This window comes from Coregonus lavaretus (genome assembly GCF_964263955.1).
Source record: "Coregonus lavaretus genome assembly, chromosome: 5".
In the NCBI taxonomy this organism is placed as follows: domain Eukaryota; kingdom Metazoa; phylum Chordata; class Actinopteri; order Salmoniformes; family Salmonidae; genus Coregonus; species Coregonus lavaretus.
The window spans coordinates 36,142,502-36,163,515 of record NC_139992.1 but is presented as its reverse complement, the minus strand read 5'-3'; the positions used below and the strand labels follow the sequence as shown (position 1 = coordinate 36,163,515).

Here is a 21,014-nt window from a genome sequence, read left to right as displayed (position 1 = left end):
GTCACGTTGAGGGAGAGGTTGTTATCCTGGCACCACACGGCCAGGTCTCTGACCTCCTCCCTATAGCCTGTCTCATCGTTGTCGGTGATCAGGCCTACCACTGTTGTGTCGTCGGCAAACTTAATGATGGTGTTGGAGTCGTGCCTGGCCATGCAGTCATGGGTGAACAGTGAGTACAGGAGGGGACTGGGCACGCACCCCTGAGGGGCCCCCGTGTTGAGGATCAGCGTGGCAGATGTGTTGTTACCTACCCTTACCACCTGGGGGCGGCCCGTCAGGAAGTCCAGGATCCAGTTGCAGAGGGAGGTGTTTAGTCCCAGGATCCTTAGCTTATTGATGAGCTTTGAGGGCACAATGGTGTTGAACGCTGAGCTGTAGTCAATGAATAGCATTCTCACGTAGGTGTTCCTCTTGTCCAGGTGGGAAAGGGCAGTGTGGAGTGCAATAGAGATTGCATCATCTGTGGATCTGTTGGGGCGGTATGCAAATTAGAGTGGGTCTAGGGTTTCTGGGATAATGGTGTTGATGTGAGCCATGACCAGCCTTTCAAAGCACTTCATGGCTATATACGTGAGTGCTACGGGTCAGTAGTCATTTAGGCAGGTTATCTTAGTGTCCTTGGGCACGGGGACTATGGTGGTCTGCTTGAAACATGTTGGTATTACAGACTCAGTCAGGGACATGTTGAAAATGTCGGTGAAGACACTTGCCAGTTGGTCAGCACATGCTCGGAGTACACGTCCCTTGAAGTGAGCATAGAAGTGATTTAGCTCGTCTGGTAGGCTTGTGTCACTGGGCAGCTCGCGGCTGTGCTTCCCTTTGTAGTCTGTAATAGTTTTCAAGCCCTGCCACATCCGACGAACATTAGAGCCGGTGTAGTACGATTCAATCTTAGTCCTGTATTGACTCTTTGCCTGTTTGATGGTTCGTCGGAGGGCATAGTGGGATTTCTTATAAGCGTCCGGGTTAGAGTCCCGAAAGCGGCAGCTCTACCCTTTAGCTCAGTGCGGATGATGCCTGTAATCCATGGCTTCTGCTTGGGGTATGTACGTACGGTCACTGTGGGGACAACGTCATCGATGCACTTATTGATGAAGCCAGTGACTGATGTGGTGTACTCCTCAATGCTATCTGAAGAATCCCGGAACATGTTCCAGTCTGTGCTAGCAAAACAGTCCTGTAACTTAGCATCTGCGTCATCTGACCACTTTTTTATTAACCGAGTCACTGGTGCTTCCTGCTTTAGTTTTTGCTTATAAGCAGGAATCAGGAGGATAGAGTTATGGTCAGATTTGCCAAATGGAGGACGAGGGAGAGCTTTGTATGCGTCTCTGTGTGTGGAGTAAAGGTGGTCAAGAGTTTTTTTCCTCTGGTTGCACATTTAACATGCTGGTAGAAATGAGGTAGAACGGATTTAAGTTTCCCTGCATTAAAGTCCCCGGCCACTAGGAGCGCTGACTCTGGATGAGCGTTTTCCTGTTTAGTTATGGCCTTATACAGCTCATTGAGTGCAATCTTAATGCCAGCATTGGTTTGTGGTGGTAAATAGACAGCTATGAAAAATACAGTTGAAAACTCTTTTGGTAAATAGTGTGGTCTACAGCTTATCATAAGGTACTCTACCTCAGCCGAGCAAAACCTTGAGACTTCCTTAGTATTAGATTTTGTGCACCAGCTGTTGTTTACAAATATACACAGACCGCCACCCCTTCCTTGTCTTACCGGAGTCAGTCGTTCTATCCTGCCGATGTAGCGTATAGCCCGCTAGCTGTATGCTCTCCATGTCGTCGTTCAGCCACGACTCGGTGAAACATAAGATATTACAGTTTTTTATGTCCCGTTGGTAGGATAAGCGTAATCGTAGGTCATCTAATTGATTTTCCAATGATTGAAGATTGGCTAATAGGATTGATGGAAGAGGCAGTTTACTGCTCGCCGTCGGATCCTTACGAGGCACCCCGACCTACGTCCACGATATTTCTGTCTCTTTCTCCTGCGAATGACGGGGATTTGGGCCTTGTCGGGTGTCTGTAGGATATCCTTTGCGGCCGCCTCGTTGAAGAAAAAATCTTTGGCCAATACGAGGTGAGTAATCGCTGTCCTGATATCCAGAAGCTCTTTTTGGTTATAAGAGACAATGGCAGAAACATTATGTACAGAATAAATTACAAATAACGCGAAAAAACACACATAATAGTACAATTGGTTAGAGGGCTGTAAAACGGCAGCCATCTTCTCCGGCACCATAGCCTATGTTCCTAGGTCAAGGGGCGTGAATACTTTCTGAAGACGTTGTACATGTAGGCAGGGGTAAATTGCATGTGAATGCATCCAAATGGTATTTACGGCTTCACAACTGGTAAATACCACCTTCCAACTTGGTTATGAACACAGGGTAAGTTAAATGGCCAACTAGGCCTATTTGAGGTACTCCAGATATAACTAACTATATTTATGACAATATTCCATAGGATAATTCTTGGTAGATTTCAGTTAATTGGTTGCCTTTCTAATTAATGCTTGGCTAGAGTGAAATCCAATACTGTGTCCTCAGAATAAGAATTCAATAAGCAACATTGGCTGCATTTACACGCAGCCCAATTCTGATCTTTTGCCACTAATTGGTCTTTTGGCCAATCAGATATTTTGCCAATAATTGGGCAAAAGATCAGAATTGGGCTGCCTGTGTAAACGCTGTAATTATGGCCTGTCATTTTCACTCTTTCATACAAGCCTCTAGAGCCCCTTTCAACTACATCCAGTCTTTCTCTATTAGCACTTACCTCAACGAGTTGAAATGTGTCTCCTCTCTACTGTAGAAAATAAGTTATTTTAGGCTACCTGCAGGCACGCACCTCTGAATTAATCTCACAAATTACCTAATTAGGATTTTAATAAATTACCTATTAGTCATAAATCCTAATTGGACACGGGTCCTATCCGACGCACTTTATTATGACCGAGCCACGAAGCATAATAAAGCCTTGTTCACAATGCAGGCCTTAATGCTCAAATCAGTTTTGTTTTTCCAATCCATTTTGGAATACTGACTGTCCAAACAGAAATGTACAAGTGACCAAATCGGATTTGTGTGTTCAAACAGCAGTCATTTGCTGAATTGGCTACGCTAGTTGTCACTACTGGTGTGTGCGCAGTGGTGTTGGCTGATTGGTGGTGGTTCTCCTTCTTCCTATCATGCAGAAAATATGTAACAAGCTAAGGTGACAACAATGCCAGCCATGGTTGTTTCCTATTGCTTTGAATGATCAAAATCATAGTGTAAGAACACTTTTGAAGCCTCAAAGGATAAGATGATCCTACTTTCAAAACAAGTCCTTTTTGGCTAGCCACAGCAGTGAACTAGCTAGCTAAGTAGCTGTTTAGCTTTAGCACATTCACTATTCTGTTTGTAAACAATTAACAAGCTAGTTAGCTATCACATGCTCTTGTCAAACTGTCAACAGAGTAGCTAGATATGCCAAATAACAGTCCCCCAAAAAAGAATGGAGTCACTTCAAACTGCCAATGTAAACAAGGCTTAAGTGGTCACCGTAGGCCTAACTGTCAATCATCTCTGGGTACCCACCCCCCAGTCCCACCCTTTCCCATGGCATTGAGCAGCAGGCTGGAGCGGAGTAGCGTAGCCCATAGTTTGTGTGGAAGGTTAAGTTACTGCAGGGTTAGATCACAGACGCATATTGTACATAGTACGCACACTCACTCACGCAAACACCCCGGGAGAGACTTGTACAGGAGAAACTCCGACGAACGAGAGAGACCAGGGGCGCGTCTGACCAGTGGGCGTGTTCCTCTGGATTACCTAGTGTGCGTGCACCCCTCTCTTACCGCAGCCCAGTGTGTGTAGGCTACTGCCGCTGCCTCTCCCGCGCTCATTGACTCGCTAATGGAAAGTTGTAACTACCTGCCTCCCAGTTGACAGCTCACGGAGAACCCGACCTTAGCATGGCTCAGGCGGTCACTGGCGGCTCTATGGAGAGGGTGATTCTGGATGATTGAGCGTTTTATCCGCCATCCCTTGATGAGGAATAATACATTCTGTTGCGGCAGTGAGTGGATATATTCCCTAGTATGTAACCTGTGGTTTGCGATAGCGCCTCGGACATTGTAGACGCGCTGCAGAGCGGAATAATCAAGGTTTGGACCATTATCTGATTGACCATTGTTAGTGCGCCGACATGTCGAACCTGGTCAGGAGCAAGAAGGATAAAGAGATAATTGCAGAGTATGAGAGCCAGGTGAAAGGTATGTTTTTTTTTGTTTTATCACTAACGCATCACACAGTCACACGCACATGCACACCTCAATATGTACGCACACATATACACCCCTCATACACACCCACCCACACACCCTCATGTTTATACACCCCCCTCTCTCACAGGCACATTCATATATACACACACACACACACACCTGTCCATATATACTACACCTGCCTATGTTATGTCTGATTCTATCGCCTCTCACACAAGGCTTGTTTGGAGAATGGATGTGTAGTGGGGATGACACCTCACTATGAGACGTCAGTATTTCTGGGTTCATCCTGAGTGCTGCAAGGTGCCTGAGGGGGAGAGGATGAGGAGAGAGGGAGGGGGGGATTCTGCAGAGCCCTTGATCATTCTCAGCCATGTGGAAGTGAGGGTGTAGTAGGCTACACTGCAGTCAGTGTGTGTAGAGTGGAGTAGTAGTGGGTATTCGCCATAGCTGGGAGCTCTGTCTGTCTCTCTCGGTCTGTGTTGGTTCTGTTCCACTGTTGGTTTACATGTATTGGTTTACCTCAGAGGCTTTGACTGCAACAGGCTCCCCCCGGTGTGTGTGTGTGACGAACTGTATATAATGAGCACTGCACTCTGCGTATGGTGGGAGTGGGACACGGTGTAGGTTTCATCGTGTTGTCAACCCCACTGATGTCCCCGAGCAGAGAGGCTTGTTATGGTTACTGTGACCGTCGGACCCCAGCATAGTGCTGTAACTATGGAACTGCCCCCCTTCCCACCATTATGTTCCTTGGTACAGTATGACTGACTGTACAGGTGTTCCACGCGAGACTGATTCTGTTAAATGTCACATCTTACACTTTACACTAGCACTGAACTGAATACATCCTCAGACATGGATGGATGTTGAATACAGACTTGTATCACGGGTGACCTGGCTGGCTCCTTTGTGTGGTGAGCGTTCTGGCACCCAGAGCTGCTGAGGCATCACCATCTTACACTGTGCTACACAGAGTGGAGGAGGAGAAGTCCAGTGGCTATAAGACGCCCTCTACAAGATCATCAGCAGACTCCGTCACCATCATCTACCATCCTCTGACCAGCTCTCTCCGCTCACCCATGAACTGACTCTCTCCATCTTCGTAGGATGCGGCTTTCAAAGACTTGGCCTCTATTGGTTGACCTGCCATCATATATTGCTTTATTTAATTTATTTTTTGCTCTTGAAGCACTTTGAGATTCTATGAAATGCGCTATATAAATGTAATGTATTATTATTGTTGTTGTTATTATTATTATTGTACTGAGGACTGCATACAGAACAGTAGGATATTCCAACCAAGATGGTTGCCAGGCCAGATACACTGAACATGGCTCTACACCCATCATAATTACATGGGCATGTTGTAGGGCTGTGTGGGATGAACTCTCTTATTCTCTCACTCTCTCTCCCTCACATGCTCTCCCTCACAGCACCACAGAGCACATAACACATTCTCACTTTATCACCTGCAGTGCCTTCATGCCCACATGATCACTTATCTCAGAAAAGGAAATGGCTTTCACTTTTCACAGGAAAGAGCTCCACATTGTTGTGAAAAAGCCTGATGTCCCTGCAGGTTGATATCAAAGAGAAAGGAGAAAATGGGGACGGGTGTTGGAGTTTTGGACTGAAATGGCATGGTGTGTTTGTGTGTGTGTTCATTCTGATCAGGAAAGGTCAGGAATACATCATCAGCTCAGCCACGCGCACAGACACACATTGCTGAGTGGAACTCAAGAGTTCATAGAAGAGAATTTCCTCCTCGCTTCTTTACTCTCATCTCTTTCTCTCTCTCCCTCCTGCTGTGCTCTTTCTGTCACTGATGAACTCTGAATGCACAGGCTCTTCCCTGGGCACACACACACACACACACACACTGAATTGACATCGACACAATGACTTTGAGTGATTCGATTTAATGGAGAGCACCGGAGAGCGCGTGTGTGCCCATCCCAGTCTGGCAGCTGGCCAAAACACACTTGGGGATGCCCTGCATTACAATGACAACTTAAAGATACAGCACCGCTTTGCTGCTGCTCTCTCCCGTCTTAGTGGCGGTACATATATGCATCTGAATTGTCGCTATGTGGATTTGCAGTCTGCCTTCCCTCTCCGGCCTGTGATTGGTCAGGAGCAGCTGTGTTTACGAGGGGGGCTGTTCTACTCACGTGATGATGTCACAGTGAGAGTGTTGAGTGTCGTGTCGTCATCAGTGAGAGGGTTGATCTGAAGCCCAGGTATACCCAGGTATTCTGACCTCTGCTATGTATTCCACAATGCTAATGTCTGGGTGGCTGGCTGGCTCTGTGTGCAAAAATATGGGACATTTTTTATGTTTGATAACGTCAAGTGATGGCTTGGATCATATAAGCCTGAATGATAAATGCAAAAGAAAGGAAGAGAGAGAGAGGGAGAGGGGAATGGAAGGAGAGTGGAAGAGAGAGAGAGAGAGGGGGGGGGGGGGGGGGGGCTGTGAAAGTGAACTCTGCTGCAGGCAGCTCTGCTTTTGCCTGCGTCTGCATGTGTGTGATTACTGACCCCACATCTGCATGCCTGGGAGGGAAGGAGGGAGAGAACGAAGGGAATGGAAGGAGAGAGGGAAGAGAGGGAGGAAGCAAAGAAGGAGAAGGAGAGAGAGCACTCACAACAGTGTGTGGTTGTGAGACTGAAGGAAGAAGAATTTGGTGGCCAATGCCAACACTTACGTGTGTGTGTGTCCCTTTATGATCATCCAGCAGTGTTCTGCCCTAGTGTCCTTGGACCTGGTTGTCATGGAAACGGGCCAGGATGAGCTTCCTCTTCCTGTTTAGCTGTGACATCACACACACTCCAGGTGTCTAAGCCATGAAAGGTCATGTAGTGTCAGATTGGTGAAATGAATTGTTCTTGGCTTGTGCGGAGTTGTATTATTCACAATCATACATTCATATCAAAGACACCCTCCACTAATCTTAGATAACAAACAAGACCAAAATCATGGATGGAAGAACAAGAGAAGGGAAAGGTTTTACTACATTGCTACATCATCTAACAGAAGTCGTGTATCTCACTCAGTCCTCAGGCCCGCTGTCTCTCTCCCCCTCCCCTGTATCTACGCCTCCATTTCTCCCTTCCTTTCTTAATCCCTCTCTCCATCCCTCTCATAGCGCGTCTGTCTCTAAGGAGTCATCTTGGACTGCATCCTTTGGCCACAATAACATTAAAGAACACACACATTATACACACACAAACCCATTATACAGACACACACACACACAAACACACACATTACATATACACACATATACACACACCAATCCCACAGTCAGAATGGCAGTGCACACTTCAATGGTTGTGCTGTTTCAGAGTGAGGGATCAATCTGACACAGGAAGGAGAGGAGGACTGGCAGAGAAAACACAATGATAACCCCTCCCACGTCTCGCCTCTCTCTCACACATACAGTGAGGGAAAAAAGTATTTGATCCCCTGCTGATTTTGTACGTTTGCCCACTGACAAAGAAATGATCAGTCTATAATTTTAATGGGTGGTTTATTTGAACAGTGAGAGACAGAATAACAACAAACAAATCCAGAAAAACGCATGTCAAAAATGTTATAAATTTATTTGCATTTTAATGAGGGAAATAAGTATTTGACTCCCTCTCAATCAAAAAGATTTCTGGCTCCCTGGTGTCTTTTATACAGGTAACGAGCTGAGATTAGGAGCACATTCGTAAAGGGAGTGCTCCTAATCTCAGCTTGTTACCTGTATAAAAGACACCTGTCCACAGAAGCAATCAATCAATCAGATTCCAAACTCTCCACCATGGCCAAGACCAAAGAGCTCTCCAAGGATGTCAGGGACAAGATTGTAGACCTACACAAGGCTGGAATGGGCTACAAGACCACCATCGCCAAGCAGCTTGGTGAGAAGGTGACAACAGTTGGTGCGATTATTCGCAAATGTAAGAAACACAAAATAACTGTCAATCTCCCTCGGCCTGGGGCTTCATGCAAGATCTCACCTCGTGGAGTTGCAATGATCATGAGAACGGTGAGGAATCAGCCCAGAACTACACGGGAGGATCTTGTCAATGATCTCAAGGCAGCTGGGACCATAGTCACCAAGAAAACAATTGGTAACACACTACGCCGTGAAGGACTGATATCCTGCAGCGCCCGCAAGGTCCCCCTACTCAAGAAAGCACATATACAGTGCCGTCTGAAGTTTGCCAATTAACATCTGAATGATTCAGAGGAGAACTGGGTGAAAGTGTTGTGGTCAGATAAGACTAAAATGGCATCAACTCAACTCGCCGTGTTTGGAGGAGGAGGAATGCTGCCTGTGACCCCAAGAACACCATCCCCACCGTCAAACATGGAGGTGGAAACATTATGCTTTGGGGGTGTTTTTCTGCTAAGGGGACAGGACAACTTCACAGCATCAAAGGGACGATGGACGGGGCCATGTACCATCAAATCTTGGGTGAGAACCTCCTTCCCTCAGCCAGAGCATTGAAAATGGGTCGTGGATGGGTATTCCAGCATGACAATGACCCAAAACACACGGCCAAGGCAACAAAGGAGTGGCTCAAGAAGAAGCACATTAAGGTCCTGGAGTGGCCTAGCCAGTCTCCAGACCTTAATCCCATAGAAAATCTGTGGAGGGAGCTGAAGGTTCGAGTTGCCAAACGTCAGCCTCGAAACCTTAATGACTTGGAGAAGATCTGCAAAGAGGAGTGGGACAAAATCCCTCCTGAGATGTGTGCAAACCTGGTGGCCAACTACAAGAAACGTCTGACCTCTGTGATTGCCAACAAGGGTTTTGCCACCAAGTACTAAGTCATGTTTTGCAGAGGGGTCAAATACTTATTTCCCTCATTAAAATGCAAATCAATTTATAACATTTTTGACATGCGTATTTCTGGATTTTGTTGTTGTTATTCTGTCTCTCACTGTTCAAATAAACCTACCATTAAAATTATAGACTGATCATTTCTTTGTCAGTGGGCATACATACAAAATCAGCAGGGGATCAAATACTTTTTTCCCTCACTGTACACACATTCTATATTTCTCTCTTTCTCTCCCTTTCTCCCTTCCTCATTTTCTTTCTCTCTCCTTATCTCGGTCTCTCCCTATCACACGGTCTCTCTCACACACACATGCACACGCAGACACACCAATCTCCAGGGGATCCTCTCCACTCCACTACCTGTTGTCTAGGCAACCACACACTGTGTGAACCATGTGACGAAGAAGGTGAAGACAGAGCTCAGATCTGCCGCATCGACATTGACACACACACAAACATATACATATACGCACATATGCACAGATATGCTTCATAAAGATCCCAATAGAATAATATCATGGCCTTTAGCCTGAAGAATCGGATTTCCAGTCACGCATGCTCTCTCTCTCTCTCTTTTGTATGTGTGTGTGTTTGCACGTAAGTGTGCAGAGACATGCACGTTCCCCACTGTGATAGTGGATATCTAGTGAGCATGTGTTCTAACGCAAAATATGAAGAAAAAAAATGTATGCACTCACTAACTGTAAGTCGCTCTGGATAAGAGCGTCTGCTAAATGACTAAAATGTAAAATGGCTGCCATGTGCATCACCCAGGTGGGTGCCTAGCTACACATTAGTGGGTGATGGAGAGAGGTGTTCCCATCATCTGTAAAGGGCTTTGAGACCTGGTGAAAAACACTATGAATACAATTCATTAGTATATGGGCCAGTACTCTGCAAAGGTGTTATGTCTGCATCTGTTAGTGTGTGTTACTAGAGGTGTGTGTGTGTGTAACTGAATGATTGTGTTTGTCTGTAGAGGTCTGGTTTAGGGTGTGTGCATGTATTTCTGTGTCCATATCAGTGCAGGGAAGTGTGTAAACATGTCTGATTGTGTTCACAGTATGTCTCTGATGATTTGTGTGTGTGTCGTGTGTATTTCTATAATCGTATGTGTATATATCGCTGATTGTGTGTGCCTATGTGTATCATATGTGTATACAGTATATCTCTGATTATGAGTGTATCTGTGTGTAGATGTGCGTGCCCACCTGGTGGAGCAGCAGCGGTGTTTGGAACAGCAGACCGAGATGAGGGTGCAGCTGCTGCAGGACCTGCAGGACTTCTTCAGGAAGAAGGCTGAGATCGAGACGGAGTACTCCAGGAACCTGGAGAAACTAGCCGAGAGGTTCATGGCCAAGACACGCAGCACCAAGGACCACCAGCAGTACAAGTAAGAGGATGGTGTGTGTGTGTGTGTGTGTGTGTGTGTGTGTGTGTGTGTGTGTGTGTGCATAGCTCATGTGTTTAAGCGTAAACAAATCAAATCACATTTTATTGGTCACATACACGTGTTTAGCAGATGTTATTGTGGGTGTAGCAAAATGCTTGTGCTTCTAGCTCCGACAGTGCAGTAATATCTAACAAGTAATATCCAACAATTTCACAACATATACACACAAATCTAAGTAAGGAATTAATTAAGAATATATACATACATTGAGGGAAAAAGTATTTGATCCCCTGCTGATTTTGTACGTTTGCCCACTGACAAAGACATGATCAGTCTATAATTTTAATGGTAGGTTTATTTGAACAGTGAGAGACAGAATAACAACAAAGAAATCCAGAAAAACGCATGTCAAAAACGTTATAAATTGATTTGCATTTTAATGAGGGAAATAAGTATTTGACCCCTCAGCAAAACATGACTTAGTACTTGGTGGCAAAACCCTTGTTGGCAATCACAGAGGTCAGATGTTTCTTGTAGTTGGCCACCAGGTTTTCACACATCTCAGGAGGGATTTTGTTCCACTCCTCTTTGCAGATCTTCTCCAAGTCATTAAGGTTTCGAGGCTGACGTTTGGTAACTCGAACCTTCAGCTCCCTCCACAGATTTTCTATGGGATTAAGGTCTGGAGACTGGCTAGGCCACTCCAGGACATTAATGTGCTTCTTCTTGAGCCACTCATTTGTTGCCTTGGCCGTGTGTTTTGGGTCATTATCATGCTGGAATACCCATCCACGACCCATTTTCAATGCCCTGGCTGAGGGAAGGAGGTTCTCACCCAAGATTTGATGGTACATGGCCCCGTCCATCGTCCCTTTCATGCGGTGAAGTTGTCCTGTCCCCTTAGCAGAAAAACACCCCCAAAGCATAATGTTTCCACCTCCATGTTTGACGGTGGGGATGGTGTTCTTGGGGTCATAGGCAGCATTCCTCCTCTTCCAAACACGGCGAGTTGAGTTGATGCCAAAGAGCTCCATTTTGGTCTCATCTGACCACAACACTTTCACCCAGTTCTCCTCTGAATCATTCAGATGTTCATTGGCAAACTTCAGACGGCCCTGTATATGTGCTTTCTTGAGCAGGGGGACCTTGCGGGCGCTGCAGGATTTCAGTCCTTCACGACGTAGTGTGTTACCAAATGTTTTCTTGGTGACTATGGTCCCAGCTGCCTTGAGATCATTGACAAGATCCTCCCGTGTAGTTCTGGGCTGATTCCTCACCGTTCTCATGATCATTGCAACTCCACGAGGTGAGATCTTGCATGGAGCCCCAGGCAGAGGGAGATTGACAGTTATTTTTTGTTTCTTACATTTGCGAATAATCGCACCAACTGTTGTCACCTTCTCACCAAGCTGCTTGGCGATGGTCTTGTAGCCCATTTCAGCCTTGTGTAGGTCTACAATCTTGTCCCTGACATCCTTGGAGAGCTCTTTGGTCTTGGCCATGGTGGAGAGTTTGGAATCTGATTGATTGATTGCTTCTGTGGACAGGTGTCTTTTATACAGGTAACAAGCTGAGATTAGGAGCACTCCCTTTAAGAGTGTGCTCCTAATCTCAGCTCGTTACCTGTATAAAAGACACCTGGGAGCCAGAAATCTTTCTGATTGAGAGGGGGTCAAAAACGTATTTCCCTCATTAAAATGCAAATCAATTTATAACATTTTTGACATGCGTTTTTTTGTTGTTATTCTGTCTCTCACTGTTCAAATAAACCTCCCATTAAAATTATAGACTGATAATTTCTTTGTCAGTGGGCAAACGTACAAAATCAGCAGGGGATCAAATACTTTTTTCCCTCACTGTAAACATTATTAAATTGGCTAGTGTTCCATTTCTTAAAGTGCCCAGTGATTTCTAGTCTATGTCTATAGGCGGCAGCCTCTAATGTGCTAGTGATAGCTGTTTAACAGTCTGATGGCCTTGAGATAGAAGCTGTTTTTCAGTCTCTCGGTCCCAGCTTTGATGCACCTGTACTGACCTCGCCTTCTGGATGATAGCGGGGTGAACAGGCAGTGGCTCGGGTGGTTGATGTCCTTGATTATCTTTTTGGCCTTCCTGTGACATCGGGTGCTGTAGGTGTCCTGGAGGGCGGGTAGTTTGCCCCAGGTAATGTATTGTGCAGACCGCACCACCCTCTGGAGAGCCTTGCGGTTGCGGGTGGTGCAGTTGCCATACCAGGAGGTTTGTGTTGATTTGAGTACAACCTCCCCGATCTTTCTCTCTCCTACAGAAAGGACCAGAACTTGCTGTCTCCAGTTAACTGCTGGTACCTGCTGCTGAACCAGGTAATGAATGTGTTTGTGTTTGTTTGCATGGGTGCTCAATCCTGAAGGCACATATTGCTGACATGTTGGTTCTCTTCATTAAATAGTTGACTGTGTTTAGGCAATGTAAACACATGATCTATCTCTCTCTTCAGGTGAGGAGAGAGAGTAAGGACCACGCCACCCTCAGTGACCTCTACCTGAACAACGTCATCACCCGCCTCACCCACATCAGCGACGACTCTGCCCGCCTGCTCAAAAGAGTGAGCCAATTACAGCCTCTTCTCATGCACGTGTCACATCATCAGGGGTCAGAGTTCAAAGATGATGTTCCCAAGGGAATAGAGGGTTTTATAGCTTTAACGACAATTCTGTTAGTATGAGAGGGAGCTAGAAGAGGACTAGAAGAGTTAACGTTTTCTAATGAAATGTAAAGGCTTATATTTCCCCCTGTGTATTTTCCGAGAAGCCTCTTGGTTTGAGAGGGAGCTATAAAAGGAGCCACAAAGAGTTAACCTGATGGGTTTTAATCAAAAGTACAGAAGCGGCACACATTTCCCCCTGTGTATGTTCAAAGAAGCCTGCCTCCGAGTACTGTAGAACAAGTTAAACACACACACACAAACCTCTTCCGAGTTTAGCTCATCATGTTCATTATTCATCTCTCTGTGGCTCCTGTTTTATTAATGAGAGCTAAAGTGCTGAGATACCTGCTAGCTAGTAGCTACATACAGTACACCTAGACATAGAGTCTTAGTAACTGTGTTATAACTGCTTATGAAGCCAGGGGCGCAACTTTGGTTTTAGAAGTGGTGGGGACAATTTATTTTTATATTTTTTTCCAGTCTGATAAACACTCCAAACAGCCTACCCGACCGCTCGGAGGCGTCCGCATGGTCCTAAAGCACATTGTTGCCTCGTTTTGTATTACATTACAATGATAAAACTGGGGGGGACAAAAAATAAAAATAAAAAACCCGTCCCCAGTGAAAGTTGCGCCCCTGTATTAAGCTCTAGCACACAGATGACACTTGTCAGTCACTGTGAGTGAGCCCAGGATGACACCGGCTGGTGACCATGACAACACTGCGTTTCTGACAGCCTGGTGTCCATGGTGACAGACTCAGCTGGTCCGCCTCACAGTGAGAAGGCTAGTGGAATGGGATTCATCAAGGCTAGTGGAATGGGATTAATCCATTCTGGGATTTCAGAGTCATTTGGCTTAATGCAATATTAATGCTGTACAGAATACTATAACTCAAACTCCCAAACTGGAAGGAGCTGTTTAATACATGAGAAGGACTCAGACACACACACACACACACACGAGCTACAGCCTGGCTCCTGCCACTATATTTTTTATTTATGGATTCATCTGTTCATGGATTGATTGCTTTATTCATATGCCTTCTTTATCTGATTATGAAACGTTTCTCATTTGCAGTGTATTTCTACAGTGGGGAGAACAAGTATTTGATACACTGCCGATTTTGCAGGTTTTCCTACTTACAAAGCATGAAGAGGTCTGTAATTTGTATCATAGGTACACTTCAACTGTGAGAGACGGAATCTAAAACAAAAATCCAGAAAATCACATTGTATGATTTTTAAGTAATTCATTTGCATTTTATTGCATGACATAAGTATTTGATACATCAGAAAAGCAGAACTTAATATTTGGTACAGAAACCTTTGTTTGCAATTACAGAGATCATACGTTTCCTGTAGGTCTTGACCAGGTTTGCACACACTGCAGCAGGGATTTTGGCCCACTCCTCCATACAGACCTTCTCCAGATCCTTCAGGTTTCGGGGCTGTCGCTGGGCAATATGGACTTTCAGCTCCCTCCAAAGATTTTCTATTGGGTTCAGGTCTGGAGACTGGCTAGGCCACTCCAGGACCTTGAGATGCTTCTTACGGAGCCACTCCTTAGTTGCCCTGGCTGTGTGTTCTGGTCGTTGTCATGCTGGAAGACCCAGCCTCGACACATCTTCAATGCTCTTACTGAAGGAAGGAGGTTGTTGGCCAAGATCTCGCGATACATGGCCCCATCCATCCTCCCCTCAATACGGTGCAGTCGTCCTGTCCCCTTTGCAGAAAAGCATCCCCAAAGAATGATGTTTCCACCTCCATGCTTCACGGTTGGGATGGTGTTCTTGGGGTTGTACTCACCTTCTTCTTCCTCCAAACACGGCGAGTGGAGTTTAGACCAAAAAGCTCTATTTTTGTCTCATCAGACCACATGACCTTCTCCCATTCCTCCTCTGGATCATCCAGATGGTCATTGGCAAACTTCAGACGGGCCTGGACATGCGCTGGCTTGAGCAGGGGGACCTTGCATGCGCTGCAGGATTTTAATCCATGACGGCGTAGTGTGTTACTAATGGTTTTCTTTGAGACTGTGGTCCCAGCTCTCTTCAGGTCATTGACCAGGTCCTGCCGTGTAGTTCTGGGCTGATCCCTCACCTTCCTCATGATCATTGATGCCCCACGAGGTGAGATCTTGCATGGAGCCCCAGACCGAGGGTGATTGACCGTCATCTTGAATTTCTTCCATTTTCTTATAATTGCGCCAACAGTTGTTGCCTTCTCACCAAGCTGCTTGCCTATTGTCCTGTAGCCCATCCCAACCTTGTGCAGGTCTACAATTTTATCCCTGATGTCCTTACACAGCTCTCTGGTCTTGGCCATTGTGGAGAGGTTGGAGTCTGTTTGATTGAGTGTGTGGACAGGTGTCTTTTATACAGGTAACAAGTTCAAACAGGTGCAGTTAATACAGGTAATGAGTGGAGAACAGGAGGGCTTCTTAAAGAAAAACTAACAGGTCTGTGAGAGCCGGAATTCTTACTGGTTGGTAGGTGATCAAATACTTATGTCATGCAATAAAACGCAAATGAATTACTTAAAAATCATACAATGTGATTTTCTGGATTTTTGTTTTAGATTCCATCTCTCACAGTTGAAGTGTACCTATGATAAAAATTACAGACCTCTACATGCATTGTAAGTAGGAAAACCTGCAAAATCGGCAGTGTTTCAAATACTTGTTCTCCCCACTGTATATCCTACAGAGTTCTCCTCCCTTCTCCACTCTGTGTTGATGAAATATCTCTCTCCTCCTCTCTCTCTTCCTCCATACCTCCTCTCGTCTATCCTCTCTGCTCTCCTCCTCCTCTCCCCTCCCTCCTCTCTCAGAGTAAAGAGATCACCTTTCAGCTGCAGGAGGACTTGATGAAACTCCTTAATGAACTCTACACCGTAAGTGACATCATCAATAACTGCCACACACAGTGTCCATTAAACATATAACTTTAGGGAGTTGCAAGCTTTTTTTACTGTCACTTTTCCTGTGCTTAAACAATACATCATCAACAACTGCCACACTTCATTTTAAACATTGCAACATGAACTTTGAGGAATGAGTCACTTTTTCTGTGCTTTACCAATACTTGTAATTTCAGCAAAATGCTCCAAAGGAAAGTTGCTGATTGGAGTGTTTAGTTAAGTGAAGGCTTGGCAGCCTTAAAAGCTTCTGGTGTAAATAAATAAACACATGAGCTAGCAAGAACTTAGAGAGGGGACAGGTCTGTTCCTACCCTCACAGGGGGAAGGGAGGTTTAGGGTGGGTGCAACTCTGCCAATTGTGGGCAACATTTATCAGGTGCATTTCTATAGGTGATTGTGGTATCAGCAGTAAGGTCATGTTCAGTAGGCACGAAACAGGAGAAAACACTTTCAAATGATTGAGGTACTACCTGAACTTGTCCAATGAGGAGCATTCTTTCTGCTCTCCATGTCAAAACATTTCCGTCCATTAGTGCCTTCTGAACACGACCCAGACGATTTGCCTGGGCAGAGTTGTTGACAGATGGATGCATTGTGGGCTGTGGTTGCTAGGTGATGAAGACATACCACATGTACCATGGGGAGACGCTGAACGCGGAGACCAAGCTGAGGGATGCCGAGCGTCAGGTGGGGCCTGGAGGGGGGGTGGAGCCGTTATTCGGCATGCGTATAGAGGAACGTCACCAGAGACGCAACGCCGCCCGCAAGATGGAGAAGATGAGGGAGAAGGTACGGAGACCCCTGAGGGACAGACCTCAGACATGCACCCTCTCCTTTCCTGCATTAATTTAGATTTTTTAAGAGTCTCTAAAAAGTCTCTAACTTTTCCTTTCTCCCCACCTTCCTTCTCTCTCGCTCTCTCTGCTCTCACTCTCCTCCCTCTGGTCTCTCTCTCTCTCTCTGTCGCTCTCTCTCCAGAGGAAGGCTAAGTACTCTGAGAACAAGCTGAAGTCTCTGAAGGCCAGGAACGAGTACCTGCTGACGATGGAGGCCACCAACTCCTCCGTGTTCAAATACTACATCCACGACCTGCCCGATATCATAGACGTGAGTACACACACACACACACACACACACACACTAACACAAACAAGCCTATTCAGTAGATTTCACTATTACCTAAGAAGTGTTGGCAAAAAGTGTTAGAAGCTGTGTGTCTTTCTTTCTCTAACACATTACCATCTCATCTCTCTCTCCCTCAGTGTTGTGACCTGGGGTACCACTCCAGTCTGAGTCGTGCGTTGAAGACCTACCTGTCTGCAGAGCTGAGTCTGGAGGCCTCCAGGCGGACAGGGTTGGAGGTACTGGAGGGGGCCGTGGAAGGCCTGGATCCTGCCCGAGACAGACAGCGCCTGCTGGGCCTCTACCCCACCGCCTTCTGCCCCCCACCATGCTTCAGCTTCCAGCCCCACATGGGGGACCCGGTGAGTGCGCAAAAGTGCAAAAACACACAAGCACGCATGCACACACACACACACTCTCACAGACAGATGTACACATACAGTACACACACACACACACCGGGTAGGCGCCCGGTCATGCTGTGTGTTGTTCCTGTTTCCTGTCAGGTGACCCAGATAGCCGCCCAGCCACAGGTGCAGGCAGAGCTCACATCTAGGCTGCAGCAGCTCCAGTCACGCCTCTCCACCCTGAAGATAGAGAACGAGGAGGTGAGACACACATTTATCACACAGTCATATGTACTTCAGTTTCCCAGTGTGCTTTGCTGTAGAGGTGAGACCAGACATACACTGCTCAAAAAAATAAAGGGAACACTTAAACAACACATCCTAGATCTGAATGAATGAAATAATCTTATTAAATACTTTTTTCTTTACATACAGTGGGGGAAAAAAAGTATTTAGTCAGCCACCAATTGTGCAAGTTCTCCCACTTAAAAAGATGAGAGAGGCCTGTAATTTTCATCATAGATACACGTCAACTATGACAGACAAATTGAGAAAAAAAAATCCAGAAAATAACATTGTAGGATTTTTTATGAATTTATTTGCAAATTATTGTGGAAAATAAGTATTTGGTCACCTACAAACAAGCAAGATTTCTGGCTCTCACAGACCTGTAACTTCTTCTTTAAGAGGCTCCTCTGTCCTCCACTCGTTACCTGTATTAAGGGCACCTGTTTGAACTTGTTATCAGTATAAAAGACACCTGTCCACAACCTCAAACAGTCACACTCCAAACTCCACTATGGCCAAGACCAAAGAGCTGTCAAAGGACACCAGAAACAAAATTGTAGACCTGCACCAGGCTGGGAAGACTGAATCTGCAATAGGTAAGCAGCTTGGTTTGAAGAAATCAACTGTGGGAGCAATTATTAGGAAATGGAAGACATACAAGACCACTGATAATCTCCCTCGATCTGGGGCTCCACGCAAGATCTCACCCCGTGGGGTCAAAATGATCACAAGAACGGTGAACAAAAATCCTAGAACCACACGGGGGACCTAGTGAATGACCTGCAGAGAGCTGGGACCAAAGTAACAAAGCCTACCATCAGTAACACACTACGCCGCCAGGGACTCAAATCCTGCAGTGCCAGACGTGTCCCCCTGCTTAAGCCAGTACATGTCCAGGCCCGTCTGAAGTTTGCTAGAGTGCATTTGGATGATCCAGAAGAGGATTGGGAGAATGTCATATGGTCAGATGAAACCAAAATAGAACTTTTTGGTAAAATCTCAACTCGTCGTGTTTGGAGGACAAAGAATGCTGAGTTGCATCCAAAGAACACCATACCTACTGTGAAGCATGGGGGTGGAAGCATCATGCTTTGGGGCTGTTTTTCTGCAAAGGGACCAGGACGACTGATCCGTGTAAAGGAAATAATGAATGGGCCATGTATCGTGAGATTTTGAGTGAAAACCTCCTTCCATCAGCAAGGGCATTGAAGATGAAACGTGGCTGGGTCTTTCAGCATGACAATGATCCCAAACACACCGCCCGGGCAGCGAAGGAGTGGCTTCGTAAGAAGCATTTCAAGGTCCTGGAGTGGCCTAGCCAGTCTCCAGATCTCAACCCCATAGAAAATCTTTGGAGGGAGTTGAAAGTCTGTGTTGCCCAGCGACAGCCCCAAAACATCACTGCTCTAGAGGAGATCTGCATGGAGGAATGGGCCAAAATACCAGCAACAGTGTGTGAAAACCTTGTGAAGACTTAGAGAAAACGTTTGACCTGTGTCATTGCCAACAAATGGTATATAACAAAGTATTGAGAAACTTTTGTTATTGAACAAATACTTATTTTCCACCATAATTTGCAAATAAATTCATTAAAAATCCTACAATGTTATTTTCTGGATTTTTTTTCCTCATTTTGTCTGTCATAGTTGACGTGTACCTATGATGAAAATTACAGGCCTCTCTCATCTTTTTAAGTGGGAGAACTTGCACAATTGGTGGCTGACTAAATACTTTTTTGCCCCATTGTAGTTGAATGTGCTGACAACAAAATCACACAAAAATTATCAATGGAAATCAAATTTATCAACCCATGGAGGTCTGGATTTGGAGTCACCCTCAAGATTAAAGTGGAAAATTACACTACAGGCTGATCCAACTTTGATGTAATGTCCTTAAAACAAGTCAAAATGAGGCTCAGTAGTGTGTGTGGCCTCCACGTGCCTGTATGACCTCCCTACAACGCCTGGGCATGCTCCTGATGAGGTGGCGGATGGTCTCCTGAGGGATCTCCTCCCAGACCTGGACTAAAGCATCCGCCAACTCCTGGACAGTCTGTGGTGCAACGTGGCGTTGGTGGATGGAGCGAGACATGATGTCCCAGATGTGCTCAATTGGATTCAGGTCTGGGGAACGAGCGGGCCAGTCCATAGCATCAATGCCTTCCTCTTGCAGGAACTGCTGACACACTCCAGCCACATGAGGTCTAGCATTGTCTTGCATTAGGAGGAACCCAGGGCCAACCGCACCAGCATATGGTCTCACAAGGGGTCTGAGGATCTCATCTCGGTACCTAATGGCAGTCAGGCTACCTCTGGCGAGCACATGGAGGGCTGTGCGGCCCCCCAAAGAAATGCCACCCCACACCATGACTGACCCACCGCCAAACCGGTCATGCTGGAGGATGTTGCAGGCAGCAGAACATTCTCCACGGCGTCTCCAGACTCTGTCACGTCTGTCACGTGCTCAGTGTGAACCTGCTTTCATCTGTGAAGAGCACAGGGCGCCAGTGGCGAATTTGCCAATCTTGGTGTTCTCTGGCAAATGCCAAACGTCCTGCACGGTGTTGGGCTGTAAGCACAACCCCCACCTGTGGACGTCGGGCCCTCATACCACCCTCATGGAGTCTGTTTCTGACCGTTTGCGCAGACACATGCACATTTGTGGCCTGCTGGAGGTCATTTTGCAGGGCTCTGGCAGTGCTCCTCCTGCTCCTCCTTGCACAAAGGCGGAGGTAGCGGTCCTGCTGCTGGGTTGTTGCCCTCCTACGGCCTCCTCAACGTCTCCTGATGTACTGGCCTGTCTCCTGGTAGCGCCTCCATGCTCTGGACACTACGCTGACAGACACAGCAAACCTTCTTGCCACAGCTCGCATTGATGTGCCATCCTGGGTGAGCTGCACTACCTGAGCCACTTGTGTGGGTTGTAGACTCCGTCTCATGCTACCACTAGAGTGAAAGCACCGCCAGCATTCAAAAGTGACCAAAACATCAGCCAGGAAGCATAGGAACTGAGAAGTGGTCTGTGGTCACCACCTGCAGAACCACTTCTTTTTTGGGGGTGTCTTGCTAATTGCCTATAATTTCCACCTGTTGTCTATTCCATTTGCACAACAGCATGTGAAATGTATTGTCAATCAGTGTTG

General features: G+C 46.2%; 1 protein-coding gene across 1 annotated transcript in view; it reads left to right on the top strand.

Moving 5' to 3' along the window:
• Positions 1–4,196: 4,196 nt before the first annotated feature.
• Positions 4,197–21,014, top strand: part of LOC311130149 (SLIT-ROBO Rho GTPase-activating protein 1-like) — a gene marked incomplete at both ends in the record, with an annotated part of 32,449 nt that continues 15,631 nt past the window's right edge. The window contains 9 exons of the mRNA XM_084162836.1: positions 4,197–4,263; positions 10,314–10,509; positions 12,797–12,851; positions 12,986–13,093; positions 16,026–16,088; positions 16,728–16,904; positions 17,094–17,222; positions 17,378–17,599; positions 17,744–17,845. Of these exons, the coding sequence (XP_084018962.1) occupies positions 4,197–4,263; positions 10,314–10,509; positions 12,797–12,851; positions 12,986–13,093; positions 16,026–16,088; positions 16,728–16,904; positions 17,094–17,222; positions 17,378–17,599; positions 17,744–17,845 (1,119 nt within the window). The remainder of the gene's footprint in view (positions 4,264–10,313; positions 10,510–12,796; positions 12,852–12,985; positions 13,094–16,025; positions 16,089–16,727; positions 16,905–17,093; positions 17,223–17,377; positions 17,600–17,743; positions 17,846–21,014) is intronic.